Genomic DNA, 21,726 nt, shown 5'->3' on the forward strand with positions numbered 1-21,726 from the left:
TTAAAATCAGCATACTCATGTTGTAACGGGTATGGATCATTAGCTCACCAGCATGTTGGTCAACAGTCATTAGGTCGACACCATTAGGTCGACATGCATTTAGGTCGACATGAGTCATGGTCGACATGCATGGATGTCGACAGGAGTCTAGCATACCTCCCAACTTTGTCATCTTAGGATGCGGGACGCTGCTGCTGTTCGCCGGAGGCGTGCCAAAATTTTCGGGGGCGTGGCCTAATTTGGGGCGTGGTCTATACTCGCGGCTCTCCCGCTATGGGGGCATGACCCAGAGGCTCTGTGAGCCTCTAGCCATGCCCCCAGCCCCCTGGCTGCGGGAATAGACGCTGTGCGCATGCGCACAGCGTTTATTCCCCGCTGCTTAGCAGCTGACAGGGGGGACTCCCAACAGCCTCCCCCACACCGCGGGACACTGCCGCCCGCGGGTGGGACAGCGGGACAGGCCCTGACAATCGGGACTGTCCCGATAAAATCGGGACTGTTGGGAGGTATGGTCTAGGTCGACATGGGTTAGGTCAACAGAGTCATTAGGTCGACATGGGTTTTTTCTAATTTTTTGTCCCGGATGTTGACATGGACACTGAAACGCACCACTGCAAGGCACCTCATCCCATCGGGCACAGTGCCTCGCTACGCTCGGCATACTATTTTATTCTCCCACCACATCCTAGTGGATGGTAGGGCATGAAATACTGCCTGTCAGCACGTTACCCCCCCAAAAAAATTGGAAAAACCCCATGTCGGCCTTTTGACTGTCGACCTAACCCATGTCGACCTAATGACCCTGTTGACCTAGTCAATCTAAATGCATGTCGATCTAATGGTGTTGACCAACATGCTGGTGACCCAATGACCGTTTACCAAGAAATATGCCACTTCTGTAAACAAGATCCTGCTACAAAAATACTACACTAAAATGTGCAGTGATGCAGTAATAACAGGATGGCACATGATGTTCCCAATCAGGAAGTAAAGGTTATACTGACTTTCCTCTTTCACTTTTGACATGATTTTTGCAATCTCATAGCCTCCAACTGTATAGATTTAGCTGGTACAGTACCATTTTTTTAACAGTCTGTACTGGCTAAAAACACCAGTACCGATTGTGCTGTTTTTAGCCGCAGCGCTTGACAAGCGGCTCCTCCCTTTACCTTATTCTGTAGCGGTGACAGGCAGCTCCTCCCCCCTCTGTAAACATCTACCACAAGGCCTAGCCTGCGCAGAAGCAGTAGCACTGCAGAGTGGCTGGCTATGGGCAGGAACATTTAAAACACCATCAAATGTTTACCATTCGATGGTGGTAAACATCAGAATCATGGCATCGAATGGTAAAACTACTACCATTGAAACAAAACATTGATGGTAGTGAAAGATCGAAATGCGATGTCCATCCTTACTGTGGTCATGCCCCCTAGCCTTTTCTGCACTGTTTTTTTTCTTTTTTCGCCAAGAGATGTTGGAGGGTATGTGCAATCATTTGTATATCGAGCCACCCAAAATGTAATAATAATTAATATATGATAGTTATTTATATAGAAATACTATTCCACGCACTGAATGGATCTCTGATGGGCAGCTATATACCCAATATAAGATTAAGTTTATTACGCAGCTGCGTATAATATTGGCTGCTTGTTTGGTTATCCGGGTGACAGACACTAGAGCTAGACTCTCTCTCTCTCTCCCCCTCTCTTTCTCTCTCTCCCCCTCTCTCTCTCCCCCCCTCTCTCTCACCTCTCCACCCTGCGTCACCCTCACCCGACCCCGCCTCTCTACTGCCGTAGTGGCCAACGCGGGCCAGGCTGCTGCAAAACACAGCAGCACGGTCTCGGACAATGACGTCTCTGCAGGAGACAAGAGACCAAAATGTATTTTCAATTTCTGCCTCCATTACAGTAGCCATATTCCCTTAGCTAAATAAGAGTGCTTTATAGCATATTGGTCTGCGAGAAAATGGCCACCTCCGCAGTTCTTTATGTATGGAAATAAGACAGCTCTCATAAAAAATAGCTATGTATAGAATAGCGCGATGCGTAAACCGAGAAAGTTACCTTTCTTTTAACCTCTCTCCAAACATTTAATAATAACCGGAATAGGAAGCTGAGAGAGCAGGAGGTGTGTACTATAACGCGGGCGGCGGTCTCTTTTGCAGGTTTATCTTTGTAAAGTTATTTATGTTGTGCCGTTCTGTAGGTTCTGTTTATGCGGCCACATACCATTATTTCCAGTGTCTCCATTGTAAATGTGGTGTTTGTGTCACCCTGGCAGCAGAGGGCAAAGAAAACGAGGGGACAACGCGGTACCACCTTTACACAGTGTCCCCATGGCCATTACACACCTGATAGGTGGTAGATGGGTGTCAGTGGGGCTACAGTGCCTGGAATAGCAGTAACACTGTTATATAATATATATGAAGTTTTAGAAGATTTTTACATTCAGCATAGTATATATTGATTTTAACAATCTGGGGTTAAGCACAAATCCTGGGAATTGCACCCGATTTACCTGGTGCATTTGGGTGGATGTGTGATAACAAATGGGTGCTCAGTAATCAGTGCCGCCTAGGGGTGCTCAGTAATCAGTGCCGCCTAGAGGCGGCACATGTTTGGATGCCTGTGATAGTACTGTCAGCCCAAAATGTACCAATAACTGCAAAATATCCACTATACTGTACTATATTCCACCTTAAATAGAGTGTAAATTGATGGGACATGCAGATACTGCCCCTGTAACTGTCCTACTTAGTAAATATGTATTCATAATAAAAGAACATGTCACAGTTGGTGGCTTTTTTTTATAAATCCCATTATATTGGCTGTTATCAAATGAGGGCTTATAAGTAATCAATAAAAATAATACAATTAGGCGGGGGGGTGAACATTATTGTTGTACTATGGGGCACCCTCATTCCTAAATCCGCCCCTGTCAGTAATACTTGTGTCCGAATGCACAAACAATTGAATATCACGACACTTTAAATCAGTGGTTCCCAACCCTGGTCCTGAAGAACCCCCAACAGCACATTTTGCAGGTCTCCACACAGAATCACAATTGCTATAATTAGCTCCACCTGTGGATCGTTTCAAATGTGCCTGAATGAGTGCACCTGCCGGGTGACCTGGAAAACATGCACTGTTGGGGGTACTTGAGGACCAGGGTTGGGAACCACTGCTTTAAATGGAAGCTGTGGGGGGAGAGGAAACTATTTAATTCATCCCTTCCAGAAAACTTCATACCTGGGAGAGTCCCTGCAAATCAGGGTTGGCTGGCACTTGTGAAATTAGTACTCTGAAGTTGCTACTGTATAGGTTTCATTCGTATGTTTAAGCAAATGCATTACTGTGGTACCCAGCATTTGGCTTTATTCTTCCAAGTTGGCTTGTAAATTAGAAGATTTGCGTGATGGGATTTGACAAACCTTTGCCTTGTTTCTAACAAGCTGAGGAGTACAATGTGTATATATATTTCCATAGGAGACCACAGTGGAACTGACAAAACGGAACATAACTTTGGCATTTGCTTTTTATTTTTAACTTCATGCATTCCAGTGGAAAGTCTTAACAATGCAAAGACCCACCAATGTATTATGGTTCACTATGAAATCAGTGGTAGTGGGTGTCAGTCTGGACATATGTACAATAATTCACCATTACCAGTAACTGTAGGGCCAGAACATCATTGCAATGTCTGGCCACACATATTTTTGACCATAATGGTACTTGTTTCCTAGCGCGGCCATCGGGTGTCATTTTTAGTGGTATACGACGCGACCGACGCGATGCCCCCGATTTTCCCATTGAAATGCATTGAAAAAATTCAAAATCGCGTCGGTCGCGTCGTATGCGGCTAAAAAAGGCTTAAATGGTCCAGACGTGATGCCCACGATTTCCCCATAGGAAACAATGTTAAATGGCTCAATGTACCCGCGATGCCCCCGATTTCTCATAGGGAACAATGTTAAATACCTCAATTTCACCAAATCATCATAGGGAACAATGGTAAATGGGCCAGAAAGCCCCAAAAACACCCCAGAACAGTGAAATGTCCCCCCAAAAGTAGTATACGCCACCCCACGATCAACGCGAACCCGAAGCGTGGCGAGCGGTACGCGTCCTCCGACCTTTTCATACCCCCACTATCCACGTCGGCGTGGAGTTGAGAATAGAATAGTGTGGCGAGCGCAGCGAGGCGAGCGGACGCGGATACCTTCACAGGTAAACGCGTCCCTTCGCGGGCTTCACAGGTATCCGCGTCCCCTCGCGGGGCTCGCTGCGCTCGCCACACTATTCTATTCTCAACTCCACGCCGACGTGGATAGTGGGGGTATGAAAAGGTCGGAGGACGCGTACCGCCGCCCCTCGCGGGCTCGCTGCGCTCGCCACGCTTCGGGTTCGCGTTGATCGTGGGGTGGCGTAAAATACTTTTGGGGGGACATTTCACTGTTCAGGGGTGTTTTGGGGGGTTTATGGCCCATTTAACATTGTTCCCTATGATGATTTGGGTAAATTGACCCATTTAACATTGTTTCCTATGGGAAATCGGGGGCATCGCGGCTAAATTGAGCCATTTAACATTGTTCCCTATTGGGAAATCGCGGGCATCGCGTCGCGACCATCGCACCCAATATTTTAGTGCTTGCGATGGTCGCGATGCCCCCGATTTTTCCTCACGATGCCCACGATCATGATCGTTGTGGCCGTGCTAGGAAACAAGTACCACCATAATTGTAGATCAACATTGTACGTTTTCCTGCACATATTAATAGGGTAGGAACAGCATATTGTTTCTATAGCATTAGAATTAATTATCCTGCAACAGTGCAGCTGTTTATAATAATACCTGTGTACACAGCAAATAATATTTGCACCATCCATGTCTAACTCAGTCATAAGTGGCTAAATTGCAGTGAAGACTATAGTATGTTATGTAATATAACATTCACTGCACTTCATTTATGCTGTGCCACTCCCACATTCATATACATATTTATATACATAAAACTACTCACTACTTCAGCACTTTTGTGCCATGGTTAATAACCAGGATATATTTTAATATTAAAATCAAGAAAATCTGACATTTTGCTTTTTCATGGTTACAGCTTTATAATGCAACCTAAAAAAAAAGTGTATAATTTCCTCAGATAAATGATTCTGTAAAATATAATAAATATTTGTTCTTATTCATAGGATGTTACGGAACATACAACAAATTTACAAATGGTCTCTGTGTCCTTTCCAAAATCACAAAACAACAAATTCATTGATTTTCTATTCAAAGTGTAACCAAATAAAATGTGCAGTTCCTGGAAGAAAGTTATTCACTTCTCCCCCATTACTGAAAAGCCAGCAGTCAGGACCCTCAAAGGCTCCTGTTCCATTGCGAACGAGGTTGCTTGTGAGCTGCATTATTGGTGGAGCAGCAATCGGTGTTTGGAGTTATTTCCGTTGGGAGAAACGAGAGAAGAAAAAGCTGGAGCGCATTCAACAGCTTCGTACCCTGGCAGTTGGTCAGGGAGACTTCAGTCTTATTGACCATAAGGGTCAGCCCTGCTCTAAAAAGGACTTAAGAGGAAGTTGGGTATTGATGTACTTTGGCTTTACACATTGTCCCGACATCTGTCCAGATGAATTGCAAAAGTTAAGTTCTGCTGTGTCCTTGCTGGATAATGACCCCATATTGCCACCTGTTTTGCCTGTCTTCATTACAGTGGATCCAGAGCGTGATGGTGTGGAAGCACTAGCAAAGTATGTCAGTGAATTTCACCCCCGGCTCAAAGGGCTGACAGGCACCGAAGAGCAGGTGAAGGCTGTAGCTAAAGCATATCGAGTGTACTTTAATGCAGGTCCTCGCGATGAAGATAATGACTACATCATTGATCACACAATCCTCATATACTTGCTAAATCCTGATGGATTATTCACAGATTACTATAACCGTAGTAAAAATGAGGAGGAAATTGCAGAAAGTGTAAAACGACACATGAATGCCTACAAATCAATATTCAGCTAACCTCATCATAAATACTCATTTGTTTTCCCACTTAAACACTCCGCTGCTTAACTGTGCTATCTGGAATAAAACCTTATTATAATTTAAAGGACTACAATTGTCTAATCAGTTTGCACCAATATAATCAGATTAATTTGTTTTTTTTTCTATTTCAATTTTAAAACCTGAAATAAACCTCACTCCTAGTAATTATCTGTTTCTTGTTTCAGTTCAGAGGTTCTCAAACGCGGTCCTCAAGGCACCCCAACAGTCCAGGTTTTAAGCTTATCCATGCTTGGCCACAGGTGACTTTATTAGTACCTCGGTCAATTTGATGTAACAATCTGTGCTGAGCTATGGAGTTACTTAGAACCTTGACCGGTGGTGTGCCTTGAGAACCACATTATGGAACCTCTGGTGTAGTTGCAAATACTTGCACATTGCTACTTCATGTCCTACAGATTTTCATAAACATCATTGTTAGTGTTATTTGTGTATTTCTGAAGTCCTTGAGTCGATTCAAATTTTGTTTGTGCATCTTGCGCCCGACAAAGCAATTCAATTGTTGCTCCAATCGGGTGTGCATGCTGCGGGCATCCATTATTTCTGCTTGTCCCGTTTAGCTTTTCACACGTTTTTCAGGCCGTGCCCCATACTTTAGTCTGGTTTAGCAGCTTTGTGCAGCCAAACCCTTTGCTGATGGGCATGACAAGTGCGAAAAACAATGGCCGTCTGGGGATGGAACAAACATTTGCATATTGCCCTGTCTAAAGGAACTTGCAATATGCAAATACATGAACCAAATAAAAAAAAAAAACATTTGAATCACCACACCTTGGGCCTTATTCAGATCTGAGCTCAGTACAAAGGTGTTCGGAAAATGGGCAAAACCATGTGCACTGCAGGTGGGGCAAATGTAACATGTATAGAGAGAGAGTTAGATTTGTGTGAGTTATTTTGTTTCTGTGCAGGGTAAATACTGGCTGCATTATTTTTACACTGCAATTTAGATTTCAGTTTCAGCACACCCCACCCAAATTTAACTCTCTCTGCACATGGACTTCAGTCTTGTCAAGGTCCCACTGCATGCAGGGACTTGGAGAACCATAAGTCTCAGCAAGTACGACATTAATGGGCTCGCTGGTTCTTGTGGTGCCACAACAGAACTAATAGGGGGGGGGGGGGGGGGGGGAATCCTCCACTGGATTCCATGATCGTCAGCAGACACATCAGTGTGAGAGGGTCACCACTCTCCCCACTGACTGCTCATAGAAGCCCTCTCCGGATCAGATGTTTCACCAAGCTCTGCTGTTTCACCAAACTCTGCTGTATGGGTGGTGGGTGAGGGGGCAGGTGTGTGAGCATCTTCCCTCCATTCAGGGGTTACGGTCAAATGCCTTGTGCTGTGCATCACACACACCTGCACTAGCCCACATGAGCTTTGTTACTGTTGGGGGAGCTCCAGGGGACCATGTGTCATTTTTACATGTATACATGCCCCTGGAAACAGATCCTCTGATTTCTATGCCAGGGCTGAATCATTACTGGCCACGGGTTGATCTGAAGCTCTCACTAAAGTTCAACCTTGCCACAATTTTCTCCATTTATAGAGAACGTGTCTTACCGTGGACTGGTGACAGAGATACTTTTGTAACCCTTACCAGCTTTATGCAAGTCAACAATTCTTAATCGTAGGTCTTCGGAATGCTCTTTTGTGCAAGGCATGGTTCACATCAGACAATATGGTACTTGTGTAGTTTCACGGCGCCAGCATGGCCGGTTTGTACGCTCGGCAAACTATCTAAAATAAACTAACTTAACTCCATGCCAACATGGATAGTTCATACCCCCACTATCCATGTTGGCATGGAGTTGACTTTAGATAGCATAGCGAGCCACCGAGCCCCGCAAGGGGACTCAGACGTACGGTGCCATACTGGCGTCGTGAAACTACACAAGTACCGGCAATACTTCTTGAGAATCGCAAACTCAAAACTGGTGTTTTTTTTTTTATAGAGCAGCTTTAACCAACACCTCCAATCTCGTCGGATTAAACTCCAGGTTGGTTGACTCCAATTAGCTCTTGGAGAAGTCATTAGGCTAGGTGGTTCATATACTTTGTCCACCTTGCACTGGGGATGATTACATGGTGTGTTCAATAAGAACATATGTTTGTGTGGTATTCGTTTATGCAGACTGTGTTTGTATATTTTTGTGACTTTGATAAAGAACACATTTTATGGCCAATTTATTCACAAATTCAGGTAATTTCAAAGGATTCACATACTTTTTTTGCAACTATATCCCCTTTGTTAGAGTAGAGGTAGAAATATGCATTGCCTAGCCCAGGAGTAGCCAACTCCAGTCCTCGAGAGCTACCAACAGTTCACATTTTCAAGGTCTCCTCACAGAATCAGGGGGTGAGAAAGTGCAAGTCTGCACTCTTATTGATTAATTGGATCCCTTGTATTGGGATATATTTCACCTTATTGTTTGTATGGTGGTGGTGCTATCGCAACAACCATTGGGGCACAATGGGGTAGAAGAGAAGAAAGCGGTTGCAAAATTGGATGCACACCTATGATGTCCTTAGTCGATATTGATCAATAAATCTTTATTTAAAAATGCCCCGTGTGTTTTTCTTTTATTGTGATGAAACTCAGGGCCACATAACATGGGTTAGACATGGTGGAAATAAGGGGTTAAAATCACATATACTTTTGACAGAACAACATATAGTGTGTATGGGAAAATTGTGCAAAGTTAGGAAAATTGAGCAAAGAATAGCATTTAAAAGTAGAGATTTTGTTATGCCATTTATTTGTCTCTCCAATTAAGGATAATAGCGCTGGTTATACTCTGTGTGTAGCTGTATTGCTAGTGTATGATTCTGTTTCTGGCACAGAGCCCAGGCTAATGTTTGTCTAGTTCTAAACAATGTTGCAGATTTGGGATTGTGTTTGCACAAATGTAACATAATTCATTGCAGTTAAGAGACCTGATCACGTAATGAGTCTGTCTTTATCAAGACAGTGATTCAACATGTTTTTACTTTGGGTGCGCAATTTATTATTATTTGCCAACCATTTGTATTTGGTGACTTTCTTATCAGGCTAACAGGTAGTTAAGAGGTTAAATCTATGTCTGCTTCTACTACCTAAAAATACAAACAGGTCTCCTATCACATCCTAGATCAAACACATATCAATTGATCATATTTAAGCAAAATTATGCATCTGGCAGCATTAACTCTATAACTCTAGCTCTGAACATGCCGACATGTGTTTCCTCCAGTCTAAGCAGGCTTTATCAAGGCTCCATCGACAGCTTCTCCATGGTCATCTTTATTCTATTAGCAGCCCAATTGGGAGTCTCCTAGTGGTCACGGGTGGCAGTTGCGCCTGTCATATCCTATTGCATCCTTAATGGCTCCTGTGGAAGGAAATCCCCCAAACGTGGGGTATATACAGCAGCTGGTTCGGCAGTGACTCCAGGAGGCAATACCGGGCTAAGTCAGGCTCCAATATGCGTTTCTCCGCCTAAAGTTTATTCAGCGGCTTCCTCAGCTGGATACCCCATAGCATCTGCCTTTTATGCGTTGCCTCTCTTATACATAATTGCTCATATCTATCTCCCCCCCCCCCCCCCCCCCTTACACCTCTAGGGGGGAGATAGATGTGCGCAGCTATGTAGAAGATAGGCGTTCTGGATTTTTAGATTGAGAACATTAGTCCCCTAGGGTCTTAATGACACCATTGAGATGAATAGTATATAGGACGACTCAATAGGGAGTTAGGGCGTGTGTATATAAATTGTAGGGAATACCTGGAATGGACTGTTATATTTGTCATGTCTACAGTGTGGTCTGGGATTCGTGTCCTGGCTCGCTGTAGGGGGAGGAGATTCATAGTTATATGAAATATTACAATATCACACTATGGAACAGCAATATATGGTTTATTATATAGGTTTTCTGTCAGTGGGGTACCAATAGTGGGTAACAGAAGAGGACTACTATAAAAATAATGTTAAGTGGGGATATATTACTATTCTAAATAAGAATTATCCAGGTACTGTATCTGTCCTTGGTAATAATACAATACCTTGGTAATAATACCAATTTATAGATATGTTTATATATCTGTTAATGTTTAACCCCTTCCCGACATTTGACGTATATATACGTCATGGCCGGGAAGTACTTCCCGACACATGACGTATATATACGTCATGACTTCTAACTGTCACTGCGTCTAGAGACGCAGTGACAGAGGGACAATGTCTGCTGTCCCTGACAGCAGACATGTCCCTGCATGCCCAGGGGGGGCTGCGATGCAGCCCCCCCGTCGGCGATCGCTGTGATTGGCTGTTCAGTGTGAACAGCCAATTACAGCGTTTTCTGTGTCACCGGCGAATAACGTTCGCCGGTGACACGGGATCGGAGGTGATTGGTGCTGTAAAGTACAGCACCAATCACCGCGGGGTGTAAGGGTGACACTGGTGTCACCCCACCTCACCCCGCCCGCCCCCAAAGGCCGTGATTGGTCCGTCGGACCGACGGACCAATCACAGCCATGGAGGGGGGTTTAAACTAACGGGGACTACACTGCAGACGCCATTCCGGTCTGGAATAGCGTGCAGTGCGGTCACCGTGCCCAGCTGTCGCCATTTACTGACCAGAACCTTGCTCAATACTTACCTGATCACTGCTTGGGATCTTGCTTCATCTTGTGACATCCTGTGCTGTGTTGTGCTGTGTTGTGCTGCTGCAGTGTCATCGAGTTAGAGAGAGAGAGATAGAGAGAGAGAGATAGAGAGGCCTAGTGACAGAGAGTGCTATATTTTGTGCTGCTGCAGTGTAATAGAGTTATAGATAGAGAGATAGAGAGAGATAGAGAGAGATAGAGAGAGATAGAGAGATAGTGACAGATCGTGCTATATATTTTTTATATAACTGACTGCTGCCCCCCCTTTTGTGCTGATCAGTATAAATTAACTGATCAGCAACTTTTTGGGGGCGCAGGGTATTTTTTATATATATATATACCTGTTAGTGCTGCTGCTGCAGTGTCATAGAGTGATAGATAGTGAGAGATAGAGAGATAGAGAGAGATAGTGACAGAGAGTGATAGAGACTGCTATATTTTGTGTCTGCTGCCCCCCTTTTGTGCACCCCCAGCAACTTTTTGGGGGTGCAGGGGTTATTTTTCATATATATAACTGTCAGTGCTGCTGCTGCAGTGTCATAGAGTGATAGATAGTGAGAGATAGAGAGATAGAGAGAGATAGTGACAGAGAGTGATAGAGAGTGCTAAATTTTGTGTCTGCTGCCCCCGCCTTTTGTGCTGATCACTATATCTGAGGTGATCAGCAACTTTTTAGGGGTGCAGAGGTTTTTTTTTTTTTATATATACCTGCCAGTTGCACTGTCAGTTGCACCAAAGGTTGTGCACCTGCTGCCCCTCACTGGTAATCAGTGTTGCATCACTGATCACCTTTTTTTTTTGTGTGCGCTGTGGGGTCTTTTTTTAATTTTTTTTTTACACACACTGTGATTTTGGGGGTGTCCTGTGGCCGCTGTGCGCTGATCAGTGACGTACATCACTGATCATCTTTTTCGGCACAGGGTTGATCTATTTTTTTTTTTTTTGATCAAATTCCTGTTGCCTTTGAGCGCTGTTCAGTGACGGACGTTACTGACCAACATCTGTGCTCAATTTTTGGCGCAGGACCTTTTTTTTTTTTTTTTTAACCCCTTCAATTTTTTTTTTTAACCCCTTCAATTTTTTTTTTTTTTTAACCCCTTCATTTTTTTTTTTTTGTATAAAGTATTTTTTTTTTTCTGCATTACATACACACTACACACTACATACCCCCCTGGTTGAAATAAAGTTTGTACCCCCCCTACACTATACACGTGTTGAAACATTTCACTACCAGTAACACAAAAATAAAAATGGCATCCCAAATGTCATCCCAAATGTCATCCCAAATGTCATCCCAGTCATCCAGAAGAATGTATTCAGTGGAGGAGGCATATGCCATGCTTGCTTCTGACTCTGACACAGCCAGTGATGCAAGCGGGGAATTTGAAGGATTCGCCTTAAGCTCCTCTTCCTCCTCTGGTGATGAGGGACCCCCTCAAAGACGCCCCCGTAGAGCAGCTGAGACCCCCCCAATAATTGATCTCGTATGGACCCCACCACCAGACAATTTTGAGCCCCAGGTTCCTGAGTTTTTGGCCATGCCAGGAATCCAATTTGATTCCACAGGTCTCAGAGAAATTGACTTTTTCAAATTATTTTTCTCTGATGATTTTATAAATTTAATGGTGGACCAAACTAATTTATATGCCCAGCAGTTTATTGCTCAAAACCCCACGTCATCATTTGCTAGGTGGACCCCTGTAGATGCAGTAGAGATGATGACGTTTTGGGGTCTGGTGTTTCATATGGGCATAGTAAAAAAGCCAGAAATTAGGCAATATTGGAGTACAGATGTTCTGTACAGCACCCCACTTTACCGTATGGCCATGCCCCGGGCTCGATTTGAGACGATCCTTAAATTTTTGCATTACAACGATAATGCACAGTGCCCACCCAGAGATGATCCCACCTTTGACCGGCTATTCAAAGTCAGGCCGGTCATTGATCATTTCAGTGCCAAATTTGAAGAGATGTACATCCCAGATAAATTCATTTGCATAGACGAGTCCCTTATACATTTTAAAGGAAGGGTTAAATTCCGCCAGTACCTTCCCAGTAAGAGGGCAAGGTATGGCATAAAAATGTATAAGCTGTGTGAAAGCACCTCAGGGTACACTCACAGGTTTAGGGTATATGAAGGGAAGGATTCAAGAATTGAACCGCCAGAATGCCCCCCCTCCCTCGTAGGTGTTAGTGGAAAAATTGTCTGGGATTTAGTGCACCCCTTCCTGGATAAAGGTTATCACCTCTATGTGGATAACTTTTACACCAGCATCCCCCTGTTTAAGGCCCTTGGTTCAAGAGGTACAGCAGCTTGCGGTACTGTGCGCAAGAACCAAAGAGGCCTCCCAAAAACGCACATTGCCCAAGTAATGAGAAGGGGTGAAAGCAGGGGAATATGCACCGAAAATATGTTGTTGGTCAAATATAAGGACAAGAGGGATGTCCTTATACTGACAACAATTCACGGAGACAGTACCACCTCCGTCCCTGTACGAGGTACCAGTACCCACACCTCCAAACCTAATTGTATCCTGGATTACAATAGGTACATGGGCGGAGTGGATCTTTCAGATCAGGTACTGAAGCCGTACAGTGCCCTGCGGAAAACAAAAATCTGGTACAAGAAGCTGGCCGTGTATATCATCCAGATGGCACTGTATAACGCTTACGTGCTATTCCGTTCTACCGGCCAGAGGGGGACATTTATGCACTATCAAGAGGAAGTCATAAAGGGCCTAGTATTTGGGAACCAGCAGGCAGAGGGCCCCAGTACTTCTAGTACTGGCCCCCGTATTGTACCAGGGCAGCATTTTCCGAACGAAATCTCCTCCACTGCAAGAAAGGGCAGGACACAAAAAAGGTGCAAAGTTTGCTATAAAAAGGGAATAAGAAAGGAAACTATTTTCCACTGTGAAACTTGCCCCGACAAACCCGGCCTATGTATAAAGGAGTGTTTTAAAATATACCACACATCTATGGATTATTAGGTTCATCATTTCACCGTGCTTCGGGGGTCTTGCTAATGCCACATAGCACCCACCAACATTCCACCAGAATCTGAGCTGCAAAATCCAAAAATCACTCCTTCCTTTCTGAGTCCTGCCATGCACCCAACTGGTATTTTTTGGTCACATATGAGGCATTGCCATACTCGGGAGAAATTGGGGCACAGATTTTGGGGTGCTTTTTCTCCTTCATACCTTATGAAAATGAAAAATTTTAAGCCAGAACTGCATTTTTGTGTAAAAAAATGTAATTTTTCATTTTCACTGCCCAGTTGTATCAAAATTGGTGAAACCCCTGGGGGTTTGAAATGTACACTATACCCCTAGATGAATTCCCTGAGGGGTGTAGTTTGCAAAATGGGGTCACTTGTGGGGGGGTTCCACTGTATTGGTGCTTTGGGGGTCTTGCTAATGCGACATAGCACCCACCATCATTCCACCAGAATTTGTGCTGCAAAATCCAAATATCACTCCTTCCCTTCTGAGTCCTGCCACTTTTTGGTCACACATGAGGCATTGCCGTACTCGGGAGAAATTGGGGCACATTTTGGGGTGCTTTGTCTCCTTCATTCCTTCTGAAAATGAAAAATTTTGAGCCAGAACTGTATTTTTGTGTAAAAAAATGTAATTTTTCATTTTCACTGCCCACTTGTATCAAAATTGGTGAAACCCCTGGGGGTTTGAAATGTACACTATACCCCTAGATCAATTCCCTGAGGGGTGTAGTTTGCAAAATGGGGTGACTTGTGGGGGGGTTCCACTGTATTGGTGCAACATAGCACCCACCATTCATTCCACCAAAATCTGTGCTGCAAAATCCAAAAATCACTCCTTCCCTTCTGAGTCCTGCCATGCACCCAACTGGTATTTTTTGGTCACATGTGAGGCATTGCCGTACTCGGGAGAAATTGGGGCACAGATTTTGGGGTGCTTTTTCTCCTTCATACCTTCTGAAAATGAAAAATTTTGAGCCAGAACTGCATTTTTGTGTGAAAAAATGTAATTTTTCATTTTCACTGCCCACTTGTATCAAAATTGGTGAAACCCCTGGGGGTTTGAAATGTACACTATACCCCTAGATGAATTCCCTGAGGGGTGTAGTTTGCAAAATGGGGTCACTTGTGGGGGGGTTCCACTGTATTGGTGCTTGGGGGGTCTTGCTAATGCGACATAGCACCCACCAAAATTCCACCAGAATCTGAGCTGCAAAATCCAAAAATCACTCCTTCCCTTCTGAGTCCTGCCATGCACCCAACTGGTATTTTTTGGTCACATGTGAGGCATTGCCGTACTCGGGAGAAATTGGGGCACAGATTTTGGGGTGCTTTTTCTCCTTCATACCTTCTGAAAATGAAAAATTTTGAGCCAGAACTGCATTTTTGTGTAAAAAAATGTAATTTTTCATTTTCACTGCCCAGTTGTATCAAAATTGGTGAAACCCCTGGGGGTTTGAAATGTACACTATACCCCTAGATGAATTCCCTGAGGGGTGTAGTTTGCAAAATGGGGTCACTTGTGGGGGGGTTCCACTGTATTGGTGCTTGGGGGGTCTTGCTAATGCGACATAGCACCCACCAAAATTCCACCAGAATCTGAGCTGCAAAATCCAAAAATCACTCCTTCCCTTCTGAGTCCTGCCATGCACCCAACTGGTATTTTTTGGTCACATGTGAGGCATTGCCGTACTCGGGAGAAATTGGGGCACATATTTTGGGGTGCTTTTTCTCCTTCATACCTTCTGAAAATGAAAAATTTTGAGCCAGAACTGCATTTTTGTGTAAAAAAATGTAATTTTTCATTTTCACTGCCCACTTGTATCAAAATTGGTGAAACCCCTGGGGGTTTGAAATGTACACTATACCCCTAGATGAATTCCCTGAGGGGTGTACTTTGCAAAATGGGGTGACTTGTGGGGGGGTTCCACTGTATTGGTGCAACATAGCACCCACCATTCATTCCACCAAAATCTGTGCTGCAAAATCCAAAAATCACTCCTTCCCTTCTGAGTCCTGCCATGCACCCAACTGGTATTTTTTGGTCACATGTGAGGCATTGCCGTACTCGGGAGAAATTGGGGCACAGATTTTGGGGTGCTTTTTCTCCTTCATACCTTCTGAAAATGAAAAATTTTGAGCCAGAACTGCATTTTTGTGTAAAAAAATGTAATTTTTCATTTTCACTGCCCAGTTGTATCAAAATTGGTGAAACCCCTGGGGGTTTGAAATGTACACTATACCCCTAGATGAATTCCCTGAGGGGTGTAGTTTGCAAAATGGGGTCACTTGTGGGGGGGTTCCACTGTATTGGTGCTTGGGGGGTCTTGCTAAAGCGACATAGCACCCACCAAAATTCCACCAGAATCTGAGCTGCAAAATCCAAAAATCACTCCTTCCCTTCTGAGTCCTGCCATGCACCCAACTGGTATTTTTTGGTCACATGTGAGGCATTGCCGTACTCGGGAGAAATTGGGGCACATATTTTGGGGTGCTTTTTCTCCTTCATACCTTCTGAAAATGAAAAATTTTGAGCCAGAACTGCATTTTTGTGTAAAAAAATGTAATTTTTCATTTTCACTGCCCACTTGTATCAAAATTGGTGAAACCCCTGGGGGTTTGAAATGTACACTATACCCCTAGATGAATTCCCTGAGGGGTGTAGTTTGCAAAATGGGGTCACTTGTGGGGGGGTTCCTAACTTTTAGCATCTTATGGTGCCTAGAAACCTACATGGTGCCTAAAAAATAATCTCATAAAAAGGAGGCTCCAAAATCAAGTAGGTGCTCCTTCTATTATGAAGCCTGTGGTTTGGTCAACGTGCACACTAGGGCCACATATAGGATATTTATGAAAACAAAAGAATTGGGGGAATCAATTTTTAGTCACATTTCTCTAGTAAAATGTACTGTGTTCCTTAGAAAAATGTATTAAAATTGCAAATCTGCAAAAAAAATGAAATTTTGAAATTTCACCTACACTTTGTTTTAATTCCTGTGAAACACCTAAAGGGTTAACAAACTTCCAAAATGCTGTTTTGAATACTGTGAGGGGTGCGGTTTTTGAAATGGTATCATTTATGGGGGTGTCTCACATACAAGTCCCTCAAAGTCACATCAGAACTGAACTGGTCCCTAAAAAAATCAGTGTTTGAAATTTTCTTGAAAATTTGAGAATTTGCTATTCATATTGTAAGCCTCCTAGTGTCCAAAAAAATTAAAAGGAAGTTGAAATAATGATGTCAACATAAAGTAGACATATGGTCTATGTTAGTTATTAACTATTTTGAGTGGTATGATTATTTGTCTCACAAGCAGAAAATTTAACATTTTGCAAATTGCTAAATTTTCCATTTTTTTACGACATTTTGGTATTTTTCACAAAAAAACACAGACTGTATCGACCCAAATTTACCACTAATTTGAAGTACAATGTGTCACGAAAAAACAATCTCAAAATCACTGGGATAAGTAAAAGCAAAAAAAAGTTATCCCCACTTAAGTGAGACATGTCAGATTTGAAAAAAAGGGCTCTGTCAGGAACGCAAAAACTGGCTCTGTCAGGAAGGGGTTAAGGTATAAAGTGTATCTGGTACCTATATGTTAGTTGGGCGCCCACTAAGCTATATGCTTAGTTTTACGCATCCCCTCACTATATATAATCAACTCCATGCCGACATGGATAGTGGGGGTATGAGCGTACTAACTATAGTGGGCGTCCAACATATAAGTACCGTTTATTTTATATATGTGGATATAGGAAATTCATAATACATTAAAAATATTCACACACGTGTAATAATATGTTTTAAATGTTATAAATTATGCGCATGGTGATGATTGGAACACACCATTGATTTATATGGTGCGTGATTAATGTTCAAAATAGGTTGTTTGTCAGGTGAGATAACTGGGTAAAATAATGGTATTAATATGAGGCTAATAAAATGAAAATATGAGGCGTTTTATTGAAATAATCAGTAGGCTTATACATATAGCAAAGCTGAAAACGAGGCTTGGAATATGAATTAAAAAGAGGCTTGATTATGTATAAAGGAAAAATGGCCGCAGCATAAATCTGATTGCCCGACGAAAACGAGGCTTGGATGTGAAAATAAAGATGGCTGCCATAGTCTATAAATAACAGTTATGAGAACGAGGTTTGAGACGCAAATGCGGAAGTTTGCGGATGAAAATCACCGCGAACGGACGCTACATAAAAAGGCAGAGTCAGACGCTATAAGGTATCCAGCTAAGGAAGTGCCAAATAAACTTTAGGTGGAGAAACGCGTATTTGAGCCTGACTTAGCCCAGTATTGTCAGCCGCAGTCACTGCCGAACCAGCTGCTGTATATACCCCACGTTTGGAGGATTTCCTTCCGCAGGAGCTATTAAGGATACAAATATTTGGAAACTAGCACCTGGAGCTGGTCCCCTTATTCATACCTCCCAACCTGACCCCCTCCAGGAGGGACAGAATGCTCCATTTCTGGCCTTTCTCAATTTATGATTGCCATCACCTGTTTAAACAGGTTAATTGTGAAGAAAGGTGTTTCACCACAGGTGATGGTAATCATAAATTAAGAGAGAAGTCTAGAAACAGAGCATTGTGTCCCTCCTGGAGAGGGTCATGTTGGGAGGTATGCCTTATTGAAGGGTCGACCATACCTTGAAAAGGACGGGCACATCATCCTTACCGCTTTACCCACCGGAGTCTCTCCTGCACCGACTGCGGCTCTCCTAAATGACCTGTGAGGGCTTCAGCGGCTACCGGGTCCCGCTGCGCTCAGTGCTCACTCTCCTCTGGACACGGGCACCATCTTGGATCCCCTTCTCCCCGCTCTGCGGCTCCAGCCTGATCCTGCACTGCTGCCGTGCCACCGGGATACACTCCGGGGGCGCCGCTGACACTGCCACCTTCCTCTTGCGGTATCTGGTGGCTCCTGGTCAGCGGCGGCTGTCCCTTCTTCATTGCGCTCCGGATTGCATTGTCAATCAACCATGAGCACTGGGCTGTGCGGGTGAGTTCCACTGTGAGACTGATCTCAGAGCCTGCAGACACTTGGCCAGATTCTCTAAGCTTCAAAAGTGATAAAATGGAGAGTGATAAACAGTCAGCCAATCAGCTCCTGTCTCACATTTTTTCAAACACAGTCTGTGACATGACAGGTAGGAGCTAATTGGCTGGCTGTTTATCACTCCCCATTTTATCACTTGAAGTTTAGGTAATCTGGCTCACTATCTGTTGAGACAGACCAGATCCTCCTGATTGCTACCTTGCCACTCGGTGGGTGGGGTGCGGTCGCGGCCATCTTGGGGCCTCCTCAATCAGCCCTTCTGTGCAAAGTGCGTGGCAGACTTGGTGCACTATGGATATCTCCTATCTCCTCAAATATATCCAGGCATCAACCCAAAGACTCCTTTCCAAACTTGAGGCGATACACCTGGATAAATTTTCCCCTGCAGTTAACTCTGGCAAAGGTGATGGAGGGGTTACAGATGATGCACCTGCCTACTATACTTCTGTGCATACTATACATCCTGAAGACATACTGCTGAAAATGACTTCCGTCTCATGTGCTTTTTTTGACAGGTGAAGATGGGAAGCATGGATGGTGTAATGGTTAGCATTACTGCCACCATGGCTATAACTGTGCAGAGTTTGTATATTCTCCCCATGCTTGCGTGGGTTTACTCCAATTTCCTCCCACAATCCAAAAATATACAGATAGGTTAATTGGTTTCTAACAAAATTGACCCTAGAAAGTCTGTGTGTGCATGTACATGTTGTAGGGAATATAGATTGTAAGCTCCACTGGGGCAGGGACTGATGTAAATGTTCAAATATTCTCTGTAAATCGCTGCGGAATATGTATGCGCTATATAAGAAACTGTTAATAAATAAATGGGAAGGGCAATTCTCTCTGATTATTGTACTCCTGTGTTTCCGATGAGTCCTACACTATTGAATATGGATACCCTCATCCTTACATTCACCCTTGATGCTTCCAAGGGTATCTGGACTATTTGTCTACAACAAGATAGACAGCCATTAGGTCGACACCATTAGTTCGACAACTCAATAGGTCGACATGCCATTAGGTCGACAGTCAAAAGGTCGACATGGTTTTTTTCACTGTTTTTTGAGCGGACATGCAGTATTTCATGCCCTACCATCCACTAGGGCGTGGAGTTAGATTATAATAGTGTGCCGAGCGCAGCGAGGCACCGTGCCCGAAGCATCGCGAGCGACGCGAGGGGCTGCGGTTCACTTCAAACTGTGTCCATGTCGACATTTGGGTAAAAAAAAAAGTGAAAAAAAAAACCATGTCGACCTTTTGACTGTCGACCTAATGGCTTTCTATCTTCTTGTTGTAGACAAATGTTCCCGCATCCGCTTCCAAGAATAACGAAAAATATACTATTTCTACCTGCAGTGACTCTGCAATTCACAATAAGCCAGTGCCTATGTGTGACCGTCTTCTTTCAGTGATTATACCGGAGTTACAGGCCTACAGAAACTCTAGGTTTCAATTCTACGCGATGGCCACACGATTCCCAATAATATTACCTTTTTTTCTGTTGGTTCTTTCAAAATCTTCATCACTTAGCTCTATGGTGTTCTACATCCTGGACTGTATGGGAATGCTCGCGAGTGGCCAGACTGATATTATACTATACTATATTTAATTCAGGAGATTTTTCTCCAAATACGCTTGACTGCTTTTATTTATATGTTGCTATACTCCACCATATCCTGTTTTATGTCTATTTGATTATATTTGTCTAATTATGTGTATTCTATGTCCGGATTATCTATATGACTATTACACACAATGGTCCTGCTTTCCATGTCTCTGCTGGGAGAGAATAGTATATATAAATACTGTTTTACATGGGTGCCGGACAGGATCCCGACAGTCATATACCCAACATCGGGATCCCGACTGTCAAAACGGCGACAGCCGGGTGCCCGACAGCCACCCGCTATTTTCCCTCGTGGGGGTCCAGGGGTGGCAAGGGGCTTTTTTGCACTCGCCATGCTGTCTGACTCCGGGCAGTCGGGATAATGACTGTCGGGATCCCAACTGTCGGAGTCCCATACCACACCCGTTTTACATACGCAAGCTGACCCTCATGCTACTAGTTTTCTATATCCTGTTTATTTTATTTAGATTTTTTTTTTCTTTTAAGATACCCTGTTGTTCTGTAACACATATACATTTCAAACTTACTGCTATCCTATATCGCTTTGTGTCTTTGTTACTGAGTTCTCCTTACTTGACCCATGCGGGAGAGCTAGGCCACTATGGCTTGAGCTCACTATACATTTTGTCCCGGCTTCTTTTAAGGGGGATAGGCGAAACTATTACTTTATAGCCCTGTTGTTTCCTAAGGCCAGGCTGGGCTAATTTATACTGTAGAGCTGCAAATACTTTATACTGGGCTGGATCTATAGGAGTCAAACTGGTGCTCCGATCTGTGCTCATTGTCCCGATCGGTCTATTTATCCTTTAGATGGGTGGGATTTTTTTTTCTGTTCGTTTTGGGGGGGGGGGGGGGGGGGGGGGGGGGCGTGAGAGGAGGTATCGATTAGTTTTTGTTTAGTTCAATTTAGCCAAAATGGAGGCAGTTATTTCCTGTTGTAGCTGTGAGTCTATATTTTAGTTTTGGCTTAGGACCACCAGTCTATTACCTTCTATTATCTGTATGATTATAGTTAGTGGGGGTTAGGGGATCTAAATGTAGCTAGTGTTGGGCTAGGTTATTTAAGATGGAGGTTTTGGGTGTAGGTTAGGGCTAGTTTTTCTTTTTTAGGGTGTTTTATGGGATCCAAGTATACCTAGTGTTGGGTTAGGACAGGTCATACAGGGTGGGGAGTTTTGGGGTAGGTTTGTATTTTTTATTTGGGTTGGTAGCTGAATTAATTCTGTTTATTTTAACTCTGTTTGGCTATTGCAGGTAGCTATGGTATACATTTCAGTGACTCCTATTATATGGGAGGGTATTG

The 21,726-nt window shown here is 43.6% G+C and overlaps 1 protein-coding gene across 2 annotated transcripts; it reads left to right on the top strand.

The window, feature by feature from the left end:
* Window positions 1-1,998: 1,998 nt before the first annotated feature.
* On the top strand, window positions 1,999-6,119 carry SCO2 (synthesis of cytochrome C oxidase 2). 2 transcript variants are annotated; one of them, XM_083183216.1, is made up of 2 exons: window positions 1,999-2,133; window positions 5,208-6,119. In XM_083183216.1, exon 2 carries the CDS (start codon window positions 5,209-5,211, stop codon window positions 6,028-6,030), a length of 822 nt encoding a protein of 273 aa, XP_083039342.1. In that variant the 5' UTR covers window positions 1,999-2,133; window position 5,208; the 3' UTR covers window positions 6,031-6,119. The 2 variants fall into 2 exon arrangements, with proteins under 2 accessions (XP_083039342.1, XP_083039343.1); XM_083183217.1 differs by having other exon boundaries at window positions 2,073-2,170.
* Window positions 6,120-21,726: the final 15,607 nt, after the last annotated feature.

The sequence above is a fragment of the Crinia signifera genome, chromosome 4 (assembly GCF_055691185.1).
Source record: "Crinia signifera chromosome 4, ASM5569118v1, whole genome shotgun sequence".
In the NCBI taxonomy this organism is placed as follows: domain Eukaryota; kingdom Metazoa; phylum Chordata; class Amphibia; order Anura; family Myobatrachidae; genus Crinia; species Crinia signifera.

What these genes read in the sequence shown, in the direction of transcription:
- SCO2 (XM_083183216.1), top strand. Translation starts at nt 5,209, where the DNA reads ATGTTACGGAACATACAACAAATTTACAAATGGTCTCTGTGTCCTTTC.